General features: G+C 45.0%; 1 protein-coding gene across 5 annotated transcripts in view; it reads right to left on the minus strand.

Annotated features, from left to right (window-relative positions):
• The window catches only part of MYRFL (myelin regulatory factor like), a 125424-nt gene that overhangs the window by 35826 nt on the left and 64629 nt on the right, over positions 1 to 24969 (minus strand). For all 5 annotated transcript variants that reach the window (XM_082742868.1, XM_082742867.1, XM_082742866.1 and 2 more), the window contains exons 9-13: positions 23430 to 23540; positions 21790 to 21880; positions 12335 to 12535; positions 4849 to 4957; positions 3974 to 4083 (exon numbers count right to left, since the gene is read on the minus strand). In XM_082742868.1, the coding sequence (XP_082598994.1) occupies positions 3974 to 4083; positions 4849 to 4957; positions 12335 to 12535; positions 21790 to 21880; positions 23430 to 23540 (622 nt within the window). The remainder of the gene's footprint in view (positions 1 to 3973; positions 4084 to 4848; positions 4958 to 12334; positions 12536 to 21789; positions 21881 to 23429; positions 23541 to 24969) is intronic.

Below are 24969 nucleotides of genomic sequence, written 5' to 3' on the forward strand. Positions count from 1 at the left end.
GCAGAAACAAACTTGGTGAGCGTGAGGATAGAGAACGAGGCCGGTGGGAGAAGGGCCGGCAAACCAAAGGTGTCAGTGCGTGCAGAGACCTCGCATTCTGAGGGTGTGTGGGGGCTGGCGGGGTGAGGGTTAGGAAAGGAGTTAGAGAGCGACGGGTCCATCCAGATGGGGGAGGGGTGATAATAAGCCAACGAAGAGGCAAAGGGGGAAGGGGGAATGTACCATCAGAGATGTTTCCTTCTCTTTCTGTTTTAGGGAGAAAACTGAAAAGGGTAAAGAGAATACGGAGGGAAGATAATAGACAAGAGAGGTGGCCAAACTCTGGACAGCAGCACTGGGCATCTAATTGGACAGCATGCGGGAGAGAAAAGAAAAATGGAGAGGCCGCCTGCGATGCTCCTTTCTCTCAGTCACCCCAGGTCGGCCTCTGTCCTCTTTCCCTTGCCTCTCAGTCCCTGCTCCCTTTCCATCTGTGAGCCCCGGCCTGGTGTCCACAGACAGGAGCGCACCTGTCACGCTGTCACTCAGAGCTCTGTTCTTGAGTCCCGCCTCACCACCCGCCTCGGACTGTCAGCTGCTTGAAGACAGGAGCCCTGTTGTACTTATCTTTGCATGACTAGAACAGAAAATTCCTTCCAGTTGCAGGAAAAAGAGAATCAATGAGGAAAAAGCAACCACATACTAAGGTGTAGTAGGGTGGCTCATAACATCATTTCGTAAAACACACACACACACACACACACACACACACACACACTATTCAAACTGAACTTCATTTTCATACAGACATAGCTGTAAATATGTTTAAGGCCACGCTGACATTTATTGGGTACATTTTTCTTACACCAAGCCCACCGAATAATAATGCTCAAGAAATATAAAAGCCTACTCCCAAATAATCACAGAAATAAATAAAGTTGCCAAGTAAAGAGATAGAGGAGCAAGCTGAAGGGCAAAGCCCTAGGGGTCTCATAGACTAGACGGTGGCGTTTACCCCCCTGAGTCCCCTGACTCTCAGGACCAGCCTGGAGCCCTCTCACGCCACCTCCCATGGCTGAGCTTTCACCGGGGCACACAGACCATGAGGAGTTTATGAGAAGAAGCAAATTACCTCAGACAAGGGAAGTTTATCTCACACAGTCATCTCTTCTGAAAGAAACCTGATTTACACTAACTTCCGCCAACATCGCTCCTCTCCAGCTACGGAGGGTTACACGGGCCATCTGTAAAGATCCAGCCATTCTGTTTCTTATTTGGGCCCGAAGTTGCAAAGTCCATGTGGAAAAGATAGAGCAATCATGAAGTGCAACATTTCAATGTTTTCATGTGCATTTCTAGTTTGTGCTTTAGCTTCAATAAAAAAATCATTTATACAAAGGGGAGTTGGACGGAACAGAAATAGAGTATAGAGGGAGGGAGGCACTGTCACTGAAGCTGATCTCCACCCATTGCTACAGCACGTGTGGTCAGAAGGTCCTAGAGACATTCCTTAAAACAAGCAGTCCTGGGGCAACTGGGTAGGTCAGGTCATGATCCCAGGGTCCTGGCATCGAGCCCCGCATCGGGCTCCCTGCTCAGCGGGGAGTCCGTTTTTCCCTCTCCCTCTGCCATGCTCTCTTTCTCTCTCTCTCCAATAAATAAATGAAGTCTTTGGCAGGGGGGAGGGGGGGGGGAGAACAAGCAGTCCTGAATGGGGCACTCACACAAATGGCTGGGAGACTGGAAAGCAAGAGGCTCTCTGTGTATCTTGCTTACTGTAAACAGAGAGCATGAGACAGCAGGAGTCACATAACCTATGTTCTTAGTAAGAGAGAGTAAAGGAGCTATTCTGTGAAGTATTTATAATGTAGTGGAGGGATATCCCACAATGTTGAGGATTAAACCAGCAACTGAAGTCTCTCCTTGTCTCCCTAGAAGTGAGCCAAAGTGGAAAGCCGGGCCTCAGAGCATGGAGGTGTTCACCGCTCGTAGTGTTACAGATTCAGTCAGTGAGTGTGGCCTTGGTGATGGCTCCATAGACTGAATCACTACACGATGCTGTTGTTAAGAGAATCATGACTTGTCCCTTCCAGACTCCTTCCTGTCAGTTGTATCTGCTTATAACCTGAATGCTGCCTGGCCAGGGACGGCTCCTCAGAGGACAAATGAACCTGGCTGCCTAGACTGGGAAAGACCACCCCTTATTTTCCCAGGGCTCTGGCTTGGCCTTCTTAGGAATAAATTTGGGTTGTTAAGTCTCTCAAGGGGGTAAAGGTGGTGCGTAGCCCTCAGAACCACTGCTGCTAATGACCCTGACCTCATTCAACTTAACTGGGAGTGGGAAGATCCTGGGCCAGGGGAGAACTAAGTATTTTCCCACAGAGTGATCATCGTAAGGCCCTGGGCAGATGTTATTTACACAGAAACGTGTTCTACGGGGAGGGTCATGGTCTGAAGTGACATGGCTGCCACCAAATGAGTAATGCCAAGAGCCCCACGTTGGCAGCCTAATGGTCCGCACTCAAGGCTGAGCCCTAAGCCAGACAGCTACACCTCCAGATTCTTCTCTCACCCAGGAAGCTTCTAAAAATGCCAGAAAGTGACAGTGACCTTACCCCATGAATACCTCAGAGAATCTCTTATCTTTTATTTTAAGGAAATATTTTAAGGAAATATATTTATTTTACTTATTTTAAAATATATTTTAAGGAAAACTTCACTATTTTATTGTTAAAAATAGATGTCTCGTGCTACATCTCTCAAGGGAAGTGATAGCCCAGGTCTGAGACCAAAGAGCTGCTTCTACTCAAGATGGATATGGGAAGCAGGAGGAGGAAACAACTTCTGCCACCGTAGCCCCGCAGCCCAGGGCAGAGCAGGCCATCCTCACTCCATCAGCTAAGGATTTGTTGCCTAAGAGCCCAGAGGAAGAAGACTGAGGAAGGGCCCAATATGGAAAGGGACCCTCCACCTTGCAGCCCCAAGCGCGGCTTGCGTGCCAGTAAGATCGGCAAAATTGGCATCACTTCAACACTAGTTAAAAATGCAAGCTCTTGGGTCTCACCCTGTTCCTGCTGAATCAGACCCTGCCTGGATTTTAGCAAGTTCCTCCCCTGATTCATGTGCACTTTGAAGTCAGAGAAGCACTGCCCCCATGAGCTGACAAATTACAAAATTAGTCTCCACTCAGACGTGTCTCCCTACAACTGTAATAACCCTCCGTCAATCAGTTTTCCCGCCAGCATCAAATGAGGCAGTGCAATGTACAGATCGGCCGCGGAGTGAGTCGCAAACCTTGCCACGGACCCAGGACTTCACGGAATTAATAAACACGATCTCAGAGACCGACTCAAGTCACCCACACAAAGCAAGTAAGGGAAGGGCAGCCTGAGACCCCTGAGAAAGGGAGCTCAGCTACGAGGACCGGACCGGACCGAGGACGGGGACATTCCTTCAAAAGAGAATGATTTGAATATCAAAGAATGAAGACAGGCCCTTGGGAAAAATGAGGAGGCTCGTGACTATCTTTGCCAAAGTGACCCACTTTACGATTGTCCTCTGAAAGCGGAACATACAATTCTGTTGAGAAACCGTGCTCGCAAAGAAAAATCGCCCCTTCTTTCCATCTTCAGTCATTCTCCGAATCGCATCATTCTATTTTCATGATCACCTAAATTGTATTCGGTGAGATAAATTGCTAGTTCCATTTTTTAAGATAAACCTGATCACAGCTTGTTGTCACTCATCCACAGGACGCCAGGCACTGCTGGTATGTGGGCTTCGCCCAGGTCACCGCTGCGTATTCCTTCCTCTTTCTCCCTTAGGGGGCTTCTTTCCGGTGCCTTATGCCCAGGTGGCCCGGCTGATAGGAATTACCACACAGCTTGGCGAAGCTTTCTTGTTTCCTAGTGACAGTTTCAGGTTAATGTGAGGCCACAGAAAGGGGGGTCCCCTGTGGGGTTGTTGCTCCACAGGCAGAACGATTCCTAGTTACCTTATCGACCATGAGGAAGTTCCGCAGCGTCTCTCCATTTTCACAGGTGACATCACCAACCTCTCTGACGGCCCGAGGCAGGATTTCTCGGACCTCCTGAGCAATCATCCCTAGACACAAACACTCCAACACGTTTAGTCAGGAAAAGAGCTTTCTGGAGAAAAATCCTCCAAGGTCTACATCAAAATGGACCGCTGACAGCCCCCCGAGGACATCTTTGCAAGTAGATGCTTATTATCCCTTTTCAGCTTTTGCTTTGATCTATGATACATTTGAAGCAAAGGAGGAATTTTGAGCCCATAACCACTAAAGGATTAAAAGGAGGGGTGTCATTTTCTTCACTTTTCCTTGGGACTCTGGGCCAAATGTTGGGAAAAGTGGGTATATACCTTAAAATCCCTGTATAGAGACGTAAGAGTGGGGCATTAGCTTGACTTCCTCTTTTCCCACAGGAGGATTTGCCCACCTAAATGGTCCCGGTTTCTTTAGGATTCCTGGGCTGGAGTACAAATACCATTTTGCCCCTTTTCTGACCTAGACCCGCCTACTCGGCCACCTCTCCCTCTCCCAGGTCTGCCCAACGCTGCCCCTCTTACAGTTGGAGCTGCCATCGCCCCCGAGCCCTCATCCTAGGAGCAAGATGGCTCCAGTGAAAAACAGCGTATTCAAAATATTCCACCCGTACGGTGGGTGCAGGAATAGGGGTGGGAATGTCGAATACAGGTGACACAGACGTTTCTCTCACCTTTCCCATTCTGGTGAGTGTGGATCTCACGGAGGAAATCAGTGCCACAGCACACAACCACCAGATAAAGAGGGAATTAAGCTTTCAAAAGTCGACAGCACAAAATTAAGAAGGGACTTTGTGCACCTACCTGTTTGATGGGCGGCATTTATCCCCATGGAGGACGCGAATTCAGGTCTGTAGTCGTATTCCACGACCCTCATTTGGGCTATTCGTCTTAGCTGTTCATTAGTGTCAACCTAATTTAATTCAGGAAGAGCAGATTTCAGCCACTGAGATAGTTCCTGTTTAGATAGGAAATTTGAATTCTCCTTCCGAGAATGGAGATGGATGACTTTGGAGAGAAGCAGTCCCTATTCACGAGTGCAAGGGATCATTTCCCAGTGACATACAGTACGAACACCAAAGAAACAGGCCAACCTTGTATTTACAAATCAAAAAGGCTTAGTGAAAGTAAAAAACAAACAAACAAACAAAAAAAACCAAAAAACCTTTAGGAATGGATATATCCTGTATCATTGAATTCCTTTTGGACACCCTGCTGGAGAAAATTTCCTCAGGTCCCTGTAATGCCCACCCAGGAGGCCTTCTGAGATCCAGACTTTCCTCTCCTGCAGACGGCTTCTCCCCCAGACCACTCTGGGCAGGGAAGGTATGTGCTCCTCTGAGTTCACTGCTCTTGTAGGTTACTAAAGGTATTCCTAACTCTCACTGCAAATTCCTCAAAACAATGTCACCTGGTCCCAGCAATATGACAATAGGGTGAATTTTTCCTAAAGCCAAATGTGTTTGATTCAAAGGATTCTCTTTTGAGTTTGGTTTTTGTTTTTTTGTTTTTTTTTTTAATGAATTCATGGTACTAGCAGAACCTACTGTTTTTTTCTTAATGACCTTATTCTCTAAGTAAAATGCTGGCAGCCCTTTTTTCTTTCAGGATATAATTTTCTTTTAGGATATAATAATTACAAAACCTGTAGTCTCTTGGCAATTAAAATTACACTGCCTGGACATTCATCTCTGTGTTAGAGTAACCGAAATGCTTCGTTTCTCGTTATATGAAAATCCCTGATACGGCCCTCAACTCCTCCCTCGACCCACTCTGTTGGATGAGTGGGAAAGCTCTTCCAATATCATTAAACGCTCCCTGTCCCTCATTAGTTTGACTGATTATAAAAGGTGGTGGCTTGACACTTAACTGACTAAATGGGAAAAATTCACTTTAGGTTCTTCTTGGGAAGTATAATTTTGAATGTGCGGTTATTTTGATACCTGCTATAATCCAAAGCTTGGTTCAATTCATTACTCATTATTTTATTCAACTAACATTTACTAATCACCTTCAACATACCATGCACTACACTAAGTGTTGGCATTTTAATTTTTTTTTTAAGAAACGGACTTCGTTTCAGAAACAGAAACAGGGGGTATAGCTCAGTGGTAGAGCATTTGACTGCAGAAACAGAAACAGTGTGCCAGAGTTTTTTTTTTTTTTTTAAGATTTTATTTATTTATTCGACAGAGAGAGATTACAAGTAGGCAGAGAGGCAGGCAGAGAGAGAGGAGGAAGCAGGCTCCCTGCTGAGCAGAGAGCCGGATGCGGGACTTGATCCCAGGACCCTGGGATCATGACCTGAGCCGAAGGCAGAGGCTTAACCCACTGAGCCACCCAGGCGCCCCAGTGTTGGCATTTTTAAAAAGTGATTGCCTTTTAAAAGTTTGTGCTCTTCTAATTGTGAGACTTGAAACCATAAAGCTCCTAAAAAAGAGCAAAGGTAGTAATTTTTCTGACATCAGCCACAGCAACATTTTTCTAGATATGTCTCCTAAGGCAAGGGAAACAGAAGCAAAAATAAACTCTTAGGACTATATCAAAATAAAAAGCTTTAGAACAGCAAAGGAAACCATCAACAAAACAAAAAGGCAAGATATTTGAAGATATTTGAAAATGATATATATCTAATAAGGGATTAATATCCAAAATATTAAAGAAGTTATACAAATGAACACCAAAATACAAATAATCTGATTAAGAATGGGCAGAGGACCTAAAAAGACATTTTCCCAAAGAACACATATGGATAGCCAACAGACACATGAAAAGATGCTCAATGTCACTAATCAATAGGGAAATGGAAATCAAAACCAACCACCTATCACCTTCCTAACTGGGTAGAATCAAGAAGACAAGATACAGCAAGTGTTGGTGAAAATTTGCAGTGTTGGTGGGACTCTAAAATGGTACAACCATTGTGAAAAACAGTATGAAGTTTCCTCAAGATGTTAAAAATAGAAATACCATATGACCCAATAATTCCACTACTGAGTACCCGAAGAAAATGAAAACACCAATTCACAAAGATATATGCGCCCTATATTTATTGTAGCATTATTTACAAAAGCCAAGATAAAGAAGCAACTCAAATGTTCAAGCATAGATGAATGGATAAAGAAGAGGTAGTATATTCATATAATGTAATATTACTCAGCCATTAAAAATGTTGCTAAAAAGGCAGAGTCAAACCTATAAATACAGAGAACAAAGTGATGGCTGCCAGAGGGGAGGTTGGGAGGGGATGGGCAAATGGGTGAAGGGAAGTGGGAGATACCAGGGGGAGAGGGAGAGGGAGAAGTAGGCTTCCCACTGAGCAAAGAGTCCAACACGGGGCTCGATTCCAGGACCCCAGGATCATGACCTGACCCAAAGGCAGATGCTTGAAGACTGAGACACCCAGGCGCGCCATATTATCAGTTTCCAGTACAATCTGTTGCATGTAGTTGATGTTCAACAAACATTTGATAAATAAATTATTTGATAAATAAGTCTAATAAAAAGGAATTTAAGGGGCGCCTGGATGGCTCAGTGGGTTAGGCCGCTGCCTTCGGTCGGGTCATGATCTCGGGGTCCTGGGATCAAGCCCCGCATCGGGCTCTCTGCTCAGCGGGGAGCCTGCTTCTTCCTCTCTCTGTGCCTGCCTCTCTGGCTGCTTGTCATCTCTCTCTATCAAATAAATGAATGAAATCTTAAAAAAAAAAAAAAGGAATTTAAGATAGGAGTTAGGGAAAGAGACAAGGCAGGGAGAAAGGGTTAGACCAAGACAGGGATGCCAAGCAGAAAGAACTCCATGAGCGGAGTCCCAAGGGCAAAGTCCCCAGAATGATGCCTGCACATCAAGAGCAGAGGTGGGCATTACTACACTATAAGGATTAAGGCCAGAGCAGGGAAGCCCTTGCCACCATGCTGGGAAGGAGCTCTCACACCGCTAACACTGTGAGCTCCTTCATTCATTCAACAGTATTTACTTTTTAAAGAGATTTTTAAAATTTATTTATTTTTTATTTATTTACTTAAGAGAGAGAGTGCAAGGTTGGTGGCGGGGGTGGGGTGCGGAGAGCGGAGGGGGAGGGAGAGGGACAGGTCATTCAGCAAATATTTAAGGAACAGCTACTGTGTGCCTGATGTGTTATCCCAGGCACTGGAGATTCAATGAGTATTTCCTACTTGGAGTTTAAATTTTAAAAAGTTTTTAAAAAGTTCTATTTTCGAGGATAAAGCCCATAGCTCCTTCATCTCAGGACCTCTGCAGGGCCTAGCAATGTGTCTGGTGTGTAGCTGCACCCAAACCCTTCAAGGAAAGAGGGAAAGCCCGGCAGGGGCTGTGCCTTCTGGGAATCCTGCTCCAGGAACCCAACGCTGATCCGCACTTCACAGCACACCTTGCTCATCAACATGTGGTGAGTAAAAAGCTAGAAGCTGAGTTCCAGGGTCTGATTCGATCTTGAGCATGGCAGTTTGGGAACCTTTTGACCCTGAATGCAAATGGCCGTCACTGTCTTGGGGCATCACACCCGTGTCACACCCAAGGCTTCTCCGACGTTCCCTCAAGAACTGCACCACAGAAAAGGCATTCTTGTCTCTGGGACTCCAGTCTGTTCAGGGAGGGAGATCTCATTATCTGTCCTCTGGCCACAGCCCAGGCTCCCATGGAGAGCAGCTGGAGTACACCGCCTCACCGGACCATGGAGCAGCTGGAGTACACCATCTCACCTGACCATGGAGCAGCTGGAGTACACCGCCTCACCTGACCATGGAGCAGCTGGAGTACACCGCCTCACCTGACCATGGAGCAGCTGGAGTACACCGCCTCACCTGACCATGGAGCAGCTGGAGTACACCGCCTCACCTGACCATGGAGCAGCTGGAGTACACCATCTCACCTGACCATGGAGCAGCTGGAGTACACCATCTCACCTAACCATGGAGCAGCTGGAGTACACCGCCTCACCTGACCATGGAGCAGCTGGAGTACACCGTCTCACCGGAAGCTACAAAACTCCTGCATCCGGCTCACGGCCTCAAGGGGAGACTTCGCATGGCTGACCTTCTCCAGCTCCACGCTTTGGTCTCTACCACACGGCTGATGCGTTTGGGGAAAACATTCTCGGAGCATTTCATCTTAACTGATTTCTTTCCTGGCTTTTATTTTTGAATCGTTCGCAGCCTTGTTTTCAGCAGTCATCACAGAATTTGACTGACGCATGCAACTTTCAACTTCCTCACTTTTTTTCAGGCATTGACCTTGACGTTTTTCACGTTTTTCACGTTCCTTTGTTTCTCAGCATATTGGCTCCACCCTGATTTCGCGGTTTCTGTTGTAAGAGCTGCATTTCCTTCTACAATCCATAGTCCCATCAGGAAACACAATGTCTGGGTAAGTGAGGCTGTTCCCCACTTAGGCCGACCTCATGTTCCCAGTCCTTCCACATCACAGGTTTCTATCACATCTGCTCTATCGTCTCTCTCCTGGCTGTGTGTCCAGATGAGCGCAGAGATCTCCACCAGGGCTCTCTATGCAGCACTCTGTGCTTAATCCCCACAAAACAACCTCGGGTGCCCTGAGCAAGGAGGCACAGAGCCAGGGCAAAGCAGCAACTTCTGTTCATTTTCCCCGATTGCTGCCCTGGGCAACGTGTGTGGCCACTGAGTTTTGCAACAGCTCATCCAGAAGCCAGCTCTGGTGACCATGTACCCTTAAAGGATGAGAAATTGCCTCCAGTCCTGGGCTTATAATCAGATCAACCAAGGGTCCCACTTCTCAGAATGGAATGGCTATTTTTAAAAGTTGGAAAAACTGGGATGCCTGGGTGGCTCAGTTGGTTAAAAGTTGGAAAAACTGAGTCAGGGGAAGTGAGGATGAAGTTCACCTATCTGTCAGCCCCATGGTCGTTACCATCAACTCTCTTGCCTGGAATGGTAAATAGGATTGATAAGTGTGGTGTCTCTCCCGATTGGACGGGAGCCCCCAAATGTAGGGGCAACCCAACTGAGTGGAAGCTAGCGGCATGGACAGCGAAAGGATTCATTCGAAGCAGAAGAAAGGTGGTAGAAATTTACCAAACACACCACAAGGTAGTTGCAGGCAAGACAGGGAGGGACAGGCTGTCTGCCATGAGGCAGTGGGTGGGGACCATATTTAAAGGGGGAAGGTGAAGAGGTCTGGCGACGTATGGGATCTTCCCTTTTCTGGTGACTGCACCTGGTTGTAAGCAGCCCATTGGTCAGTGAGGGGCTGTGGATATTTTGAGTATTTTGAGGAAGGTCCCCTGATGGGCCTGTCCATATTCAGCCACAGGGCACTTCAAGCCCTCTCTGCATTCCATTGCTCAAAACTGTGTGTCTAAAAGTGGCCTCTAAGGTAAGATTTCTAGAAAGCTACATTTCATAAATGTGGATAGACCTATTAAGAACAAATATATTAATAGGAACTAATTTAATAAATGACTTACATATCATTTGCATCTTATACAAGTAAATAATGGTAATATCTATCTGTACAGCTAAAGAATGCTTCATGTGTGTGAGCTAAGATGTACTTTAACACAAGTGAGTTGAATATGAGCTTTCCCTGTTCACAGGAGAATCCACAGAGGCATAGAACATGTCTGTGCCAAGGTTCCTGGGCCAGTGGTTGCCAGAATCAGGACTAAAACTCTGGCCTTCCTCCAGAGTGTGGGCTTCTCTTTATCCCATCATGTTGCCACAAAGCAGGATGGAAATACAGGAATTCCACATTACAGCCTGGACTGGGGTGACACTTGATTTATGCCAGAAGCTGCCTAGAAGAGGTTTGAGAAGCTCTAGGGAAGCTGGTTATGTTTTCTTCAAACCAAGATGTTTGGTAAGTGAATTCGGGGTGGTGGCCTGGTAGTAGCAGGTGGGGTTGTGGGGTCCTCCCCACGTGTCGTCTTCCATTTGCATTTAGATAAGACCTGGCAGGGAATTGTACAGCCCGTTGCAGAATTAAGTTTGAGTTGGTGTGATCTGAAACGCAGACAGTTTATCTGTCTCTAAAAGTCAAAAGCACAATATCTAGGACTGGGATCGGGAAATGTATGTGAGAACTTTCTAGCCCTAAGAGTTCCCATTCGGCAGTAGGTCACAGCTCTTCTAACATGAACCACAGCTTTGCAATCGGAATAAAAGTCTACAATTACAACCATTCTTTGGAATCCACTCAGCAAAGGAGGACATTCCTTGGCCGGTTTAGAAAAACCAGTGCACATTTGCACTGGGAAAGGAATGCAGTCTGGAAGACTGGCCAATGATTTACAGATTATGTCTCCTACTAACTAAAAAAAGACTAAGGAAAGGAGGTTCAAAAACATAATTCTGCCACAGCCTCAAACATGCTTACCGGAGAAGCAGGGTGTGTGAGACAGTGGGGATGTGGTAGAAGCAGTGAAAGAGAAACAATTCAGTGGCGGACGAGCTAGAACTGAGTGTTGCCTGGCTAAGGGATAAACATCTTAATCCTAATCTCTTGGGTTTTCACAGAAGTTGTGGCTTTCCAAGATGATCCTTATCTCAATGCGTTAAAAACTATAAAAGACTTGGTAGGATCCAGCCGAGCGGCTCCGTTTCCACCTTCTAGATGAAGGCAGTGGGTTTGGGCAGAGTTGTCTTGTAGGGCCATGTTGCTGGGATGAGCCCAAAGGCGTGAAGCCCCTCCCGATTTCCAGGCCTGATTTATGATTTCCACGAGGGGACTCCCTCTCCATAGAGAGGAGAAGGTCTGGGCCTGGAGCCTTAGGTGATGGGATTGACCTAGTTGGAGGGAAGAAGGGGAGGAGGAGTTCCTCTAATGGCAACTCAGAGAAAGACGCGAGTAGGGAAGACGATGGCTGCCAGGGACTCTGGGAGGAAGAGGCTGGGAGGCTCAGGAGAGATCTGGGCAGGAACTGGACTGAGACAGTGTCTGGAAGATGGACAGGGAGATGGACATCTGGAGATGGCAAAGGAAAAGGCAAGCTCCAGCAGCTGACATGCATGGTAGGAAGGGCAGTGGCCCATGGCCAGTAACTCAGAGACGTCCTGCTTGTGAAGCCCCTCCAGGCTGTCATTGCCCACCGCTCCTGTCAGGTGGGCTCCATTCTCCTGGGTAGGAAGCATGTTCCAGTCCCAGCCAGCTTCCACACTCACAACTGTTAAGCCCTGTGTTCGTCTCACACCAACGGGAGACATGTAAAGATGCCCTTTGCAAGCGTGTCAGCGTCCAGAAGCTCCCAGCTCACTTGCCTCAGGTGTCTGAGGAGGTGCCCGAGGCCAGCCCCATGCTCACCTCCTGGATGTTCTGCTTCGCGCGGCTGTCAGAGGGATGCATAATCGTCCCCATCACCTTCATGTTGCCGCAGACGACCAGGGCTTCATCTGGGGCGTCTGTATTTATTCCCACTCGACTATGACAAATGACAGATTCTGGAACTTGTCCTCGCTGCCATAATACATCACTGTCATTTTCAAACTGCCCTGGGTTAGAGGCCTGGAAAAAATACATAAATATGTTACAATTATAGTTAGAGTAGCGGGAATAGATGATTGCTTTATTCCTCCAAGCAAAGAAGACAGAATGTTAATCTAAGTCTTTCACCTGAGAACCCTATGTTGGGTGAGATCCTGACATAGCCAAAAAACTGTGGCCCCAGGAGAGCCAGGAGGGCCCCCCCTAACTTCTCTGCTGCCCACGAGCAGGAGCTCAGAATGCCATGGTTTGGGACGTCCAGGCTCTATTGCAACTATCTGGAAATGAGAATGTGTCAGTTACAGTGGGTAGATGATAAGGAAGAAGGGAACCCAAAATGACCTTCTTTTCAGGGATCATGAGAATAATGATTTAAAACCAGAACCTTACATCAGAAGACATTCTAAGCTTAGGAAAGTCCAGATACATAAAAATAGTTTGCATTTAGCTAACCCTTTTATAACTTCAAAAAACTTTAATATTTATGATTTCATACTCAATTGACAAGCAAACAACAGTACAAGTATATTTAATACACCTCAACTATTCCCTAAACACAGATGACACAGAAGGAAGAATGACAACAGCTACATTTGTTTGAGCTAGTCCACACCCCCACTCTATGAGATCTATACCATCAGCCTCATTTTGCAGTTATCCAGAAGCCTCAGAAAAGAGCAACAAATTGCCCAAGGCCACAAAGCTCGTAAATTCTGGAGCTGGACTTATAGTTCCTTTAATCATTAAAGAATGAGTCTAACTTTTCCTATTAGAAGTAACCCTGGCGGGGGGCACCTGGGTGGCTCAGTTGGTTAAGCATCTGCCTTCAGCTCAGATCATGATCCCAGGGTCCTGGGATTGAGCCCGCCGTCTGGCTCCTTGCTCAGCAGGGAGTCTGCTTCTCTCTCTTTCTCTCTCCCTCTCCCTCTGCTTGCTCTCTCTCAAATAAATAAACTAAAATAAAATGTAACCCTGACCAAATGCAGTCTTCAAAGAGAATCCAAGTGAAACTATGAAAACCAGACAAAGTTCTGGAGATTTTACTCTTTTTTTTTTTTTTTAAAGATTTTATTTATTTATTTGACAGATGGAAATCACAAGTAGGCAGAGAGGCAGGCAGAGAGAGAGAGGAAGGGAACCATGCTCCCCACTGAGCAGAGTGCCCGATGCAGGGCTCGATCCCAGGACCCCAGGATCATGACCTGAGCCAAAGGCAGAGGCCTTAACCCACTGAGCCACCCAGGCCCCCCTGAAGATTTTACTCTTAACTAAAATTCTCTGCTGAAGAATTTTTCACTCTACTGGCTTCCTTCATCTCCACCTCCTGTGGCTGCTGAATATATTTCCAAATATCTTTAAGTAAGGTTCTCTGAATCCCTCCAAATCCTCACAAAAAAATTAATTTGTTTTTAAAATTATGACCTATTGTTCTAAATCTGATTTTTCTGTGTTTGAGGTAAGCTGTCACAAATTCAGACAAACACTATAGACTGTGATCGTCTAAAAAGTTAACACTCTTGCAATGTCTTCACGCTGCCTTTCTGGGTAGTGCAGGAGACATTGTGAACTCAGGACCTGAATATGCATAGATTAACTCTGGAGAATACCCAAGACACCAATAGCAATGGTTTCTTCAAGAACAGGAATCAGGGGCGCCTGGGTGGCTCAGTGGGTTAAGCCGCTGCCTTCGGCTCAGGTCATGATCTCGGAGTCCTGGGATCGAGTCCCGCATCGGGCTCTCTGCTCAGCAGAGAGCCTGCTTCCCTCTCTCTCTCTCTGCCTGCCTCTCCATCTACTTGTGATTTCTCTCTGTCAAATAAATAAATAAAAATCTTAAAAAAAAAAAAAAAAAGAACAGGAATCGGGCGATGTAGAAATTGGGCTGGGAAGCAGATTCACTACTTAACATACACACTCTTTGTATTGTTGGGATGTTTTTACCATAAGCATGTGCTACCCATTTCAAAATAATAATTTTTAAAAACCCACAAAGTTTATTTCTTAGCTTAGGTTCAATGAAAGAACTTTTAGGTGTCTTCAACTTTTTCACTCTTGCCTATTTGAACCCGGAACTGCTTAGAAGACTCAACCACTGACATTTGATAGACAAAAGCAGTAAAAGAATAGAAAGTAACGACTTTGAACATTGTTTTGTGTGAATTCACTTAAACAAAGTGCTTTGATACAAGGTCCCAAGAGCCCCCTCAGTAGTGAATGGCAAATTGGCTTTGACTCAAATCCTTTTATTGCAAGCAATCAACTAAATCCAAAGGTATACCATATAAATGCTGATGCATTTTGCTCTACTCTGAACATAATGAGCCACTTCAAGGAAACAAAACAGACAGTGATGGATTTTTTTTTTCTTAATGAGCTTTGGGATAATTATTATCATAAACTTCATATCACGTTAAATAGCAGATGTAACTAGACTTACTTTTTTTGGAACAGTTATAACAATCTCACATAGCTTTCATCAGATGAAAACTCAAATCCCTAAAATACATTCAAGTCATCTTGGAAAGGGCCACAGATCTGCAATTTTTTTACATGTATAGACCTATGGAGGGGTCTGTCTCATCAGTAATGGGAAATGTTATAAAGTCTCTGAACTTTTTCCCCTTCTTTGGTATCCGCAATCTTAATGGGTCAAAGCAAACTGTAATGTACTACCTCTTTCTGGAATTATGAAGTGGTGTTCCCATGTGGTCCAAGAGTGGTTCACTGATATCAAACCTCAAAATGAATTAAAATCTCTAAAATACTTTCATTATTTATCCCACAGCCCTATATACTTAGGGAAGACCAGAACAGTTTAATCTGTTATGACACAAACTGGCTGTGTGATCTTGGGGCAGTCACTTAACATTTCTGTACCAGCTTTTCTTCTTTGAAGCTTAAAAATAATCATGACTTCTTGACTATCTCATAGTGTTATGGGAACTTACTGAAACCATGTATATGTGAATACTTCTTAAAAATGAGGATGTGAGAGTCAAACTGTCCTTAGCACACTGCTGTGCATAGCAACTACTGTCCAATGGACATATCTCCTTTTATTGAGTTTTACTTTACTATACTTCCCAAATAGTACTTTTTTTTTTTTTTAACAAATTGCAGGTTTGTAGCAAGACTTCATCAAGCAAGTCTGTCTGTGCCACCAACTACTGATGCCACAGCATCTGCTCATCTCATGTCTCTGCCACAAATTTGGTAATTCTCCCAGTATTTCAGACTTTTTCATTATTACATTTGTTATGTAATCTGTGATCAGTGATCTTTGATGTTATCATCATGATTTGCAGAGCCACAAACCATGCCCATATAAGATGGCAGAACTTCATCGATAAATGGTCTGCGTATTAGTCTAACTGTTCCACCAATGAGCCATTTCCCCACCTCTCTCTCTCCTGGGGCCTCACTATTCTTTGAAATCATCAACATTAAAATTAAGCCAATTAACAACCTTATAATGGCATCTCAGTACTGAAGTGAGAGGAAGCGACATATGTCTCTCACTTTACATCAAAGGCTGGAAAGAATGAGGCTTAGTGAGAAAGGCACGTTGAAAGCCGAGATAGGCCGAAAGCACAGCCTCTTGTGCCAGACAGCCAAGTTGTGAAGGCCAAGGACATTAAAAGTGCTTCTCCAGAGAACACACAAATGGTAGGAAAGTGACCCAGCCTTACTGCTAACATGGAGAAAGTTCGAATGGTATGGACAGAAGATCAAACCAACCACCACATTGCCTTTAGCCAGAGCCTTCTCCAGAGGAGGGCCCTCCCTCTCTTCAATTCCATGAAGCCTGAGAGATAAGGGAACTGCAGAAGAAAAGTCTGAAACTAGCAGGGTTCATGAGGTTTAAGGAAAGATGCCATATGTATAACATGAAAGGGCAAGGTGAAGCAGCAAGGGCTGCTATAGAAGCTTCTGGAGTTATCCAGAAGCTCTAGATCAACCATGAAGGTGACTATACTAAACAACAGATTTTTTTTTAATTATTTATTTATTTATCTATTTGAGAGAGCACAAGAGAGAGATCTGAGCCAAAATCAAGAGTTGGATGCTGGGGCACCTGGGTGGCTCAGTGGGTTAAGCCTCTGCCTTTGGCTCAGGTCATGATCCCAGGGGCCTGGGATCGAGCCCCCCGTATGGGGCTCTCTGCTCGGTGGGGAGCCTGCTTCTCCTCATCTCTCTCTCTGTCTGTCTCTCTGCCTATTTGTGATCTCTCTCTCTCTGTCAAATAAATAAATAAAATCTTAAAAAAAAAAAAAAAAGAGTTGGATGCTTACCTGACTGAGTCACTCGGGCACCCTAAACAAAAGATTTTTTAATGTAGATGAAATAGGGTTCTACTGGAAGAGGATGCCATCTAGAACTTTCATACCTAGAGAGAAGTTAATGCCTGGCTTCAAAGCTTCCAAGGACAGGCTGACTCTAAGTTGAAGTCAGTGTTCACAGACCATTCTGAAAAGCTTCAGGCCCTTAAGAATTTATGCTAAATCTACTCTGCCTGGGGTCTGTAAATGGAACAAAACCTAGATGATAGCATATCTGTTTATAACATGGTTTATTCAGTATTTTAAGCCCACTGTTAAGACTTACAGCTCAGGAAAGATTTCTTTCCAAATATGACTGTTCAGAGCACCTGAGCAGCTCAGTCAGCTAAGCATCCAACTCTTGATTTCAGCTCAAGACATGAGCTCAGGGTCTGGAGATTGATCTCCACACTCAGCAGGGAATCTGCTTGAGATTCTATCTGTCCCTTTCCCTCCACCCCTCCTTCCCCCTGCACTCTCTTTCTTTCTCTCAAATAAATATATATATTTTTAAACTACAGATTTATTTATTTGTCAGAGAGAGAGAGAGGGAGCGACAGAGAGAAAGAGAGAACATGAACAGGAGGAGTGGCCAGTAGAGGCAGAAGCAGGTTCTCCACTGAGCAAGGAGCCCAATGAGGGACTTGAACCCAGGACCCTGGGATCATGACTTGAGCTGAAGGCAGATGCTTAACCAACTAAGCCACCCAGGTGTCCCTCAAATAAATCTTTAAAATAAAAAAGTCTCCTGCATCTTAAAAAAAATTTATACTCACACATTCATATATAAAACTGCTCATTGATAATACACCCGGTCACCCAAGAGCTCTGATGGAGATGTACAATGAGATTAATGTTGCTTTCATGCCTGTTCACACAACATCTATTCTATGACCTGTGGATCAAGGAGTCATTTTGACTTTTAAGTCTTATTATTTAAGAAATACGTTTCATAAGGCTATAGCTGCCATCGACAGTGATTTCTCTGATGGATCTGGGCAAATTAAGCTGAAAACCTGTAAAGGATTTAGCATTCTAGATGTCATTAAGGACATTCCTGATTCATGGAAAAGGTGGGAAAATCCACACTAATAGGAGTTTGGAAGAAGTTGATTCCAACCCTCATAGAGGACTTCGAGAGGTTCAAGGCTATAGCAGAGGGAGGAAACTGCAGATGTGGTGGAAATAGGAAGAGAACTACCATCAGAAGTGGAGCCTGAAGATGGGACTGAATTGCTACCATCTTATGGTAAAACTTTCATGGACGAGGACTTGTTTCTTAGGGATGGGCACAGAAAGTGGTTTCTTGAGATAGAATCTACTCCTGTTAAAAGATTCTGTGAAGACCTAGAGAGATGCACGAATTCTGAGGGAAGCTCCATTCGCTGAGTAAAGTGTAAATGGCGCCCTCTGCAGGTGCTTGGAAAACGAAACAGCAATAAATATAGTAAACTCGAGGCCGTTCTAAGTTTGGAATGGAAAGCTGGAATTTCTTTGCTTCACTGTTGTTGGGCTTCTAAAGCAGCAAAGAGCATACTAGGAAAGCTTGAGTTGAGGAAGACAATTTATAGCAAATAAATTTTTGTTCCTGTTGAAAGGGATGTGGAAAATGGGACTAGAAATTCTCCCTATCAGTGCTACTCCAAGTGTGGTCTGAAGGTCAGCAGCCTCTCCTGGAAACTTGTTAGAAATGTATATCTAAAATATTGAATCAGAAGCTGTGGAGGGAGGACCCAGGAATCTCTGTTTTACTCACTGGGGGATTTTTGGTCCCATATATTCCTGGTCAAGTTACCCCTTTCAGAGTTAACAAAAGTTGAATCCAAACCATGGGGTGAAGTGGACATTGCTCCACATACTGATTGCTTTGGGTAAAAAAAAAAAAAAATTCATCTGAACTCCGGAAGACAGATGTGTGTGGCAGGGGGTGGGGGGGTGGGGATGGGGAGGGAAGGGAGGTTAGTGGAAAAGGGCAAGCCGGGCCCTGGGGTGGCTCTGCTCTATGCCCATCCTTCCCCATCCTTGCAGCTGTATCCTTTCTTTTGCTTTCTCTGTCCTTGTTTGTTGGTTTCTCATTAGGACAGTGCAGTTTGCAGGGCAGTAAGGGGGCATTTCTTAGGGACACGCATGTTTTTATTCTTCTGGAAAAGAAACTGGAATAATGTATTCATTTTCAAAACTAGGAAACCCCGGTGCGTCTTTGAAAGGCAGACAAAAGTAATCATCCCTCCTGCGTACAACACAGCACTCCAAACCAGGTTTAATTATGTGTTTTAGAAGGAAAGTGGAGCTGAATGAAAACCTAGTCATTAACAAGGAGAATCTGAAGGAACTCCATGGCAGAATGCTCCCCAAAACAAAAGACCTGGGAAATAAATCTGTCTTTGGAGTAAACCTTAATTTCCATGAAATTGATCAATCTACACGACAGGACCATAATCTATCTCTAAAGCTGTTTTGATTGACAACCCAGATGAACCATTCCTGGGTCTTGCCCATCATACCCTCCCTAAGGAGAATTCTGACAAGCTTGGTCTCTGAAGCCTTTCTGGAAGTTGGAAACTCATCTAGTCCACGCCTCCTACATTTGCCCTTACATTAATCTCAGCTCTTGGGAGGAATGATTCTTAGGCCTCAAAATTAACCTGCATTTGCTCAGTGCAATTTGCCATTCTCTGTATAACGCAGTCTGCTCTTATAACATTGTTCAGTTGTCAAATTTTTCTCCCTTTATTCTGGAGCTCAAACTAACAGACCCAGGCTATGGCCCAAGAGGACACATCTGGCTTTTTGGGAGAATGGGAGCTGGTCTGCCCTCTGTCTGACCATAGATATATGTCCAAGGCATATACCTACAGAATCTTAGGGGCAGGAAATGTGTCATGTGAATGTTTCAAAAACTCCCTGATTCAAACAACATCACCATATCTGAAGCTCGGTTTTTTTTCTCTTGGTTGGTTTAAACGTTAATTAAATAGATTCAAAACTGCATTCATTTTCACTTCTGCATTTGGGGTTAGAACAAAATAGAATCAAAGAGATATTTCTAGTTTGGGAGAGGGGTAGAATGGTTGACTGCATTACCATTCTCCCTCTTCTCGTTGTTGCTAGAGTGACCCCTGAATGACCAGCATACTTCTAGACTAGGGCATTCTCTTTAACCAAAACTTATGGCTAGAAGACTGCAATCAAATCTGGAATGCAATCATTTCTTTAAAATAAAAATTTAGTGAATAACATGACACCCAATCTATACTAAGTATAATTTAATATTTTTTAGTATTCATTCCGAATATGAATTGTAGGAACACTCAACTTTTCAAAGTGATCTAGAGTTAAATGATCATGACGTTTCGGATAGGAGGAGGCACCAGTGAATAGAGTTCTGGTAACAGAATACTAGACAGTAGTGCTCTCTCGTGTTGCTGCCTTGTGGGCTTCACCACAGCCAGAGAACAGAACTGGCAGCAGGAAATGGAGAAAACAGACACCTTGTACATTATTCAAGGTACACGGGTGACTAGCAGGCTGCCTGACTCAGGCATGAGTTTCCTAGCTCAAAGCTGCACTTTCGTAATACCTAACCTATGCTAACTCTGAAAAGAATGGTTTTTCCTGTGAAAAACCAGAAGCAATAAGTGACCCAGACTTCCAGACTCTAGTTTTAAATCATGTTTGTTAGGGCAACACACAATCCCAGAGGTCATTAGGCGAGATGTCCAAGATTGCCCTGCAGCCCGCTGTGGGTGGAGAACCGCTGCCCTTGGCCCATGACCCAGGAAGAGGGCCCCACCTGCCTTCGCTTGAATGGCACTCTGTTTGCCACAGATTGGATCAGGTCCCACAAAAATGGCAGGGACGAAGCCTAGCCCTGGGACATCCGAACACAAGTGTTTTACCTCATTTCCATCGTTACATCACCTCCACTGAAACTCATTTAAGGATTTCCACTTACAAGTGGCTTCCTATGTTTAATTGATTAGAAGAATTACACAGAGAGCCCTGTGTTTCAGAATGGCTCAACCCAAGAAAGGAAAGACTCCTCTCGCCAAAGAGGCAAGATCTGGTCCACAGGCCAAAGAGTAACAGCCACAGAAGTTGCTGTACTCAATGATTTTTCCTGTTGGGCTTTACATGTCCTCCCCGTGGCACGACACAGCCCTCCCTTGGCTGCCAGGCCTGTGGTGACCCGTTACCTTAAGCCCCCGGTATTCTCAGCGGTGGCCAGCCAGGCCTCACACAGCTGCAGCTCCAGCTGCCAACAGCTTTCTGTTTCTGTGGCTGCCAAGATTCCTGTCCACAGCTGTGACCAATCATTCACTCAGCAAGACGTGCTGAACCGTTACCATGTGGTAGGCAGGGGCCCAGATGTTCCCTGGGTCACCAGTCACACTGGGGTATGAAATGCCTTCTTTCTACTTTTGGGATCAGAGTAAGCCCCGTCATTCACAAACCCAGTGATCACCAGGAGTTTCCTGGCCTCTTGAGCCTCAGCCCCTCTGCATGCAAAGAAGCTAACATAAACGTGACGCAGTATACAATGGTGTCACATGCAAATTAGTCAGCCCAGTGCCAGGGCCAGTTTCTCAACTGCAGCACTACTGACATTTTGGAAGGGGGATCTCGTTCATTGTAAGGCCCTGAGCAGCACCTCCAGCCTGGACCCACTATAGGCCAGTAGCACCCCTAACTGTGACAACCAAAAAATGTTGGCACACATTGCCATATGACCTTTGAGGGACAAAAGTTCTGGCTGAGAACCATTACATGGAAATGAAAATAATAAAACCTGCCTTTACTATGAGCCATTGAGAAACAGCTCGCTTTGAGCATGCCACTGAAAAGTAAATTCAAAAAATAATTGTTTTTAATTTTAAAAAAAGAAAAGAAAATGCAAATTCTCCTTGAGAGGAGAAAAGCAGGTGGGCTCAGAAACGTTAAGGAACTGAAGCTTACCCTTACAATGATCCGTTCAGAGATGTGGGCAGACAGTAGGTAGAACTGGTCTTGGTGCACAGCATACAGCCCAACCACCAGCATGAAGTATCTACCTCAGAAACAGCAGATAACATGTCAGGAAAGAGAAACAGAATTTGTGCCATCAAACACCACCCGATGCTTAAAAGTGAATTTACCTAGATAGCTTTGCATGCTTAAAGACTTTCTATTCTGTTCTAAGTTGCCCTTCCTGTGAAATCAAAAAGCAGTTGATTCACTCAATATTGTTGTGGGCCCTCCCTCTGCCCACTTTGGGGTATCTGTGAGCTGTTCCAGAAGCCCACAGCATAGCACTGCTCACAGGCAGACACACAACAGACGGCCACCTAAGAGGTCCCTCTGCCCAGAGCCGCCCAAGCTATGCACCCAGTCCCAGCAGGGCCCTTCCTTCCCACACCCTCTGCTCTTGGTCAGGCCCCCTGTCTACCCCCCATTCAAGACCTTACTCAAAGACCTCAACCCTCCCCTCCAGTTGCTCCCAGTGCAATTTTCATCAACGTTACTTCTGTTATTTCTTCCTGTGTAATACTGATGTGGCATTTTTAAGAGCAGATCATTTCTTGAAAGTCAAAATGAAACTATCCCTCTGAGAGAAGCTTTGGCTTTAAGAACTGGATGCAAAACCTTGCCTCCTTCTTCTATAACTCCACAGATGTCTGATCCTCAGAGAATAATAGTTTTCCCCCGTATTGAAAAAAACACTAATAGTAAAATAATTGTTATTTTCCTTATAATCATTAGCCATCATCTGAGTCCTCAAAATGTGCAATATGCTTGGTTAAGCAATTTATCTACAGTATCTCACTTAGAACCCTAAGAACAACCCGACTGGAGCAGGATATAAACATTGTCCCCATTTTACAGGATGGATGAAGTGACATGCTCGAGGTCACCCAGCTAGTATATGGCAGTATCAAATTCAAACTCAAGTCTTTCCAACTCCAATACTTATGTACTAAAACCAGTATTCCCAAATTTGAATATGCATCTAGGTCACCTGGAGAATTTGTTAAAATACAAATTATTGGGCCCCACCCCAGAGTTTTTGGTTCAGTAGGTCTTTGGTGAGGCCTGAGAAATTGTACCTCTAAAAAGTGTCCAGGGGACACCATCTCTGCTAGTCTGGGACCACACTAGGAGATCCAGAGACTTAAATTACTAATGCAAGTTCATTTTTTTTTTTAAACCAAAAAAAGCGATCACAGAGCTCCAGGACTCAAGGCTTTATACTGGTGACAAGAACACAGGTTAGAGCAGGGTGGTCTGACGGTCCTCAGCCTTTGGACAACAGTGAGGCATAAACGTGTGGTCACTCCAGAGAACCAGGGATGGAATTAAGGCAGATTTGGGGCTGGACAGGGGAGCAGGCACTGTAGGGGCTGAGGAAGGACAAGGAAGACGACTGAGGGTAAATGAGATGTGGCAATAAATGGGAAGAGTCCAAGATGAGAGAAAGGGGCCACAGAGACTGGAGACGGGAGACCGGAGACTGGCATGTAGGCTGGTCTGGCCAAGCGTATCAGAGGGGCCTCTAGAGGGCACCAGCTAGTCAGATGGAGTCCCGGGCCATGGAGGGGCATACACACGAATGCCAGTACCTCTGGTCAGGATTTGGTTTTCCCTTCTTCCTCATGTTATTCGCTGTCGTCTCACTAAAGTGTAACCGACCCAGCGTAACTTTGGTGACCTGGTCGGCCGGCAGGTCGATTCTAAAACAAACAGCAGAAATAGCAAGACACTGTGAGAGAATATGGACTCTAGATCACCTCTACCCTGTTCTGAGATTCTCAGGTATGTTCAGTACCCCCCATCCCCATCACTCTGAGGAGAACAGTTTACTCCAGGCACCGATTTTTAATAAACTCTCCACAACACGGTCAGAAATGGCTGCCAGGGAACAACCAGGAAAGGTGAGATATGCTCATTTAGCAGAAGCTCAAGCCCAGAGTTTCTGACTCATAAGAGCATGTGCTCCTCATACCATGTATGCGTTCTTTTAATTCCACAATGGGAAGAGAAGACTTTTCATTTGTGCCTCTGCCATTGTTGCTAGAGCACTTGCGTCCTGACAAGCAATGCCTGTAATTTCCTCATGAATTCCTTGGCATCCCCTTCACATATTTGCCTCCTCCTGGCTTGGCTCCCAAGGAAGACCCCAGACAGCCCAGCCTGGTGAGGGAGAACCAGATGCACCAGGCCTCTCGGTGATGTGTTGGCACATGTGGCTCCCGCTTGAGCATCAGGCTGAGCTCCTGCCTGATCTCTCCAGGCAGTGGGATCACCTTCTTTCCAGCCCAGATGGAACTGACTCAGGTTCAAAACACTGAGATGTGTCAACTACATCCCAGCCAAACTGTCAAAAAGCAAATCCCACTCCAAGTCATTCCACAGGGTGAACGCTCACTTTGGACTGCCATATTGCTTTGGGTAATGCCAGTCATCTATTTTGGAACCCCTTGGGCAGTCAATCCACATAGCTTTAAAAAATAAGAAAAAATGAGTTTTAAGTACAGCATGAAATTAAAAGAAAGGTCTAACCATAATCTATGTCAAGGAAACCAGGTAGTTAGCAAGAAGGTTAAAAATGGTTATAAAAAGAGTGATGACTTGGGGCACCTAGGTGGCATGGTCAGTTAAGCGTCTGACTCTTGGTTTTAGCTAGGTTTGATCTCAGGGTCCCGGGATTGAGCCCCGCATCGGGCTCCATGCCTGTGGAGTCTGCCTGGGATTCTCTCTCCCTCTCCCTTCGCCACCCCGACTGTTCCTCTCTCATGAATAAATAAATCTTTTAAAAAATAATAACGATGGGGGTGCCTGGATGGCTCAGTTGGTTAAGTGGCTGCCTTCGGCTCAGGTCATGATTCCAGGGTCCTGGGATCAAGCCCCACATCGGGATCCCTGCTCAGCAGAGAGTCTGCTTCTCTCTCTTCTTTTGCCAGCCACTCTGCTTACTTGTGATCTCTCTCTATCTCTCTGTCAATTTAATAAATAAAATCTTAAATAATAATGATAATAATAATGATGATGACTTAAAATGGAGCTTTCTATAAGAATTTGTTTACAAGTGATTCAATAATTGTTCTTGTTAATAAGCATGTATTTATAATATTAACATATAACTAAGGTAGTATCCACAAT

The sequence above is a fragment of the Mustela nivalis genome, assembly GCF_964662115.1.
Source record: "Mustela nivalis genome assembly, chromosome: 7".
NCBI classification, from domain to species: Eukaryota; Metazoa; Chordata; class Mammalia; order Carnivora; family Mustelidae; genus Mustela; species Mustela nivalis.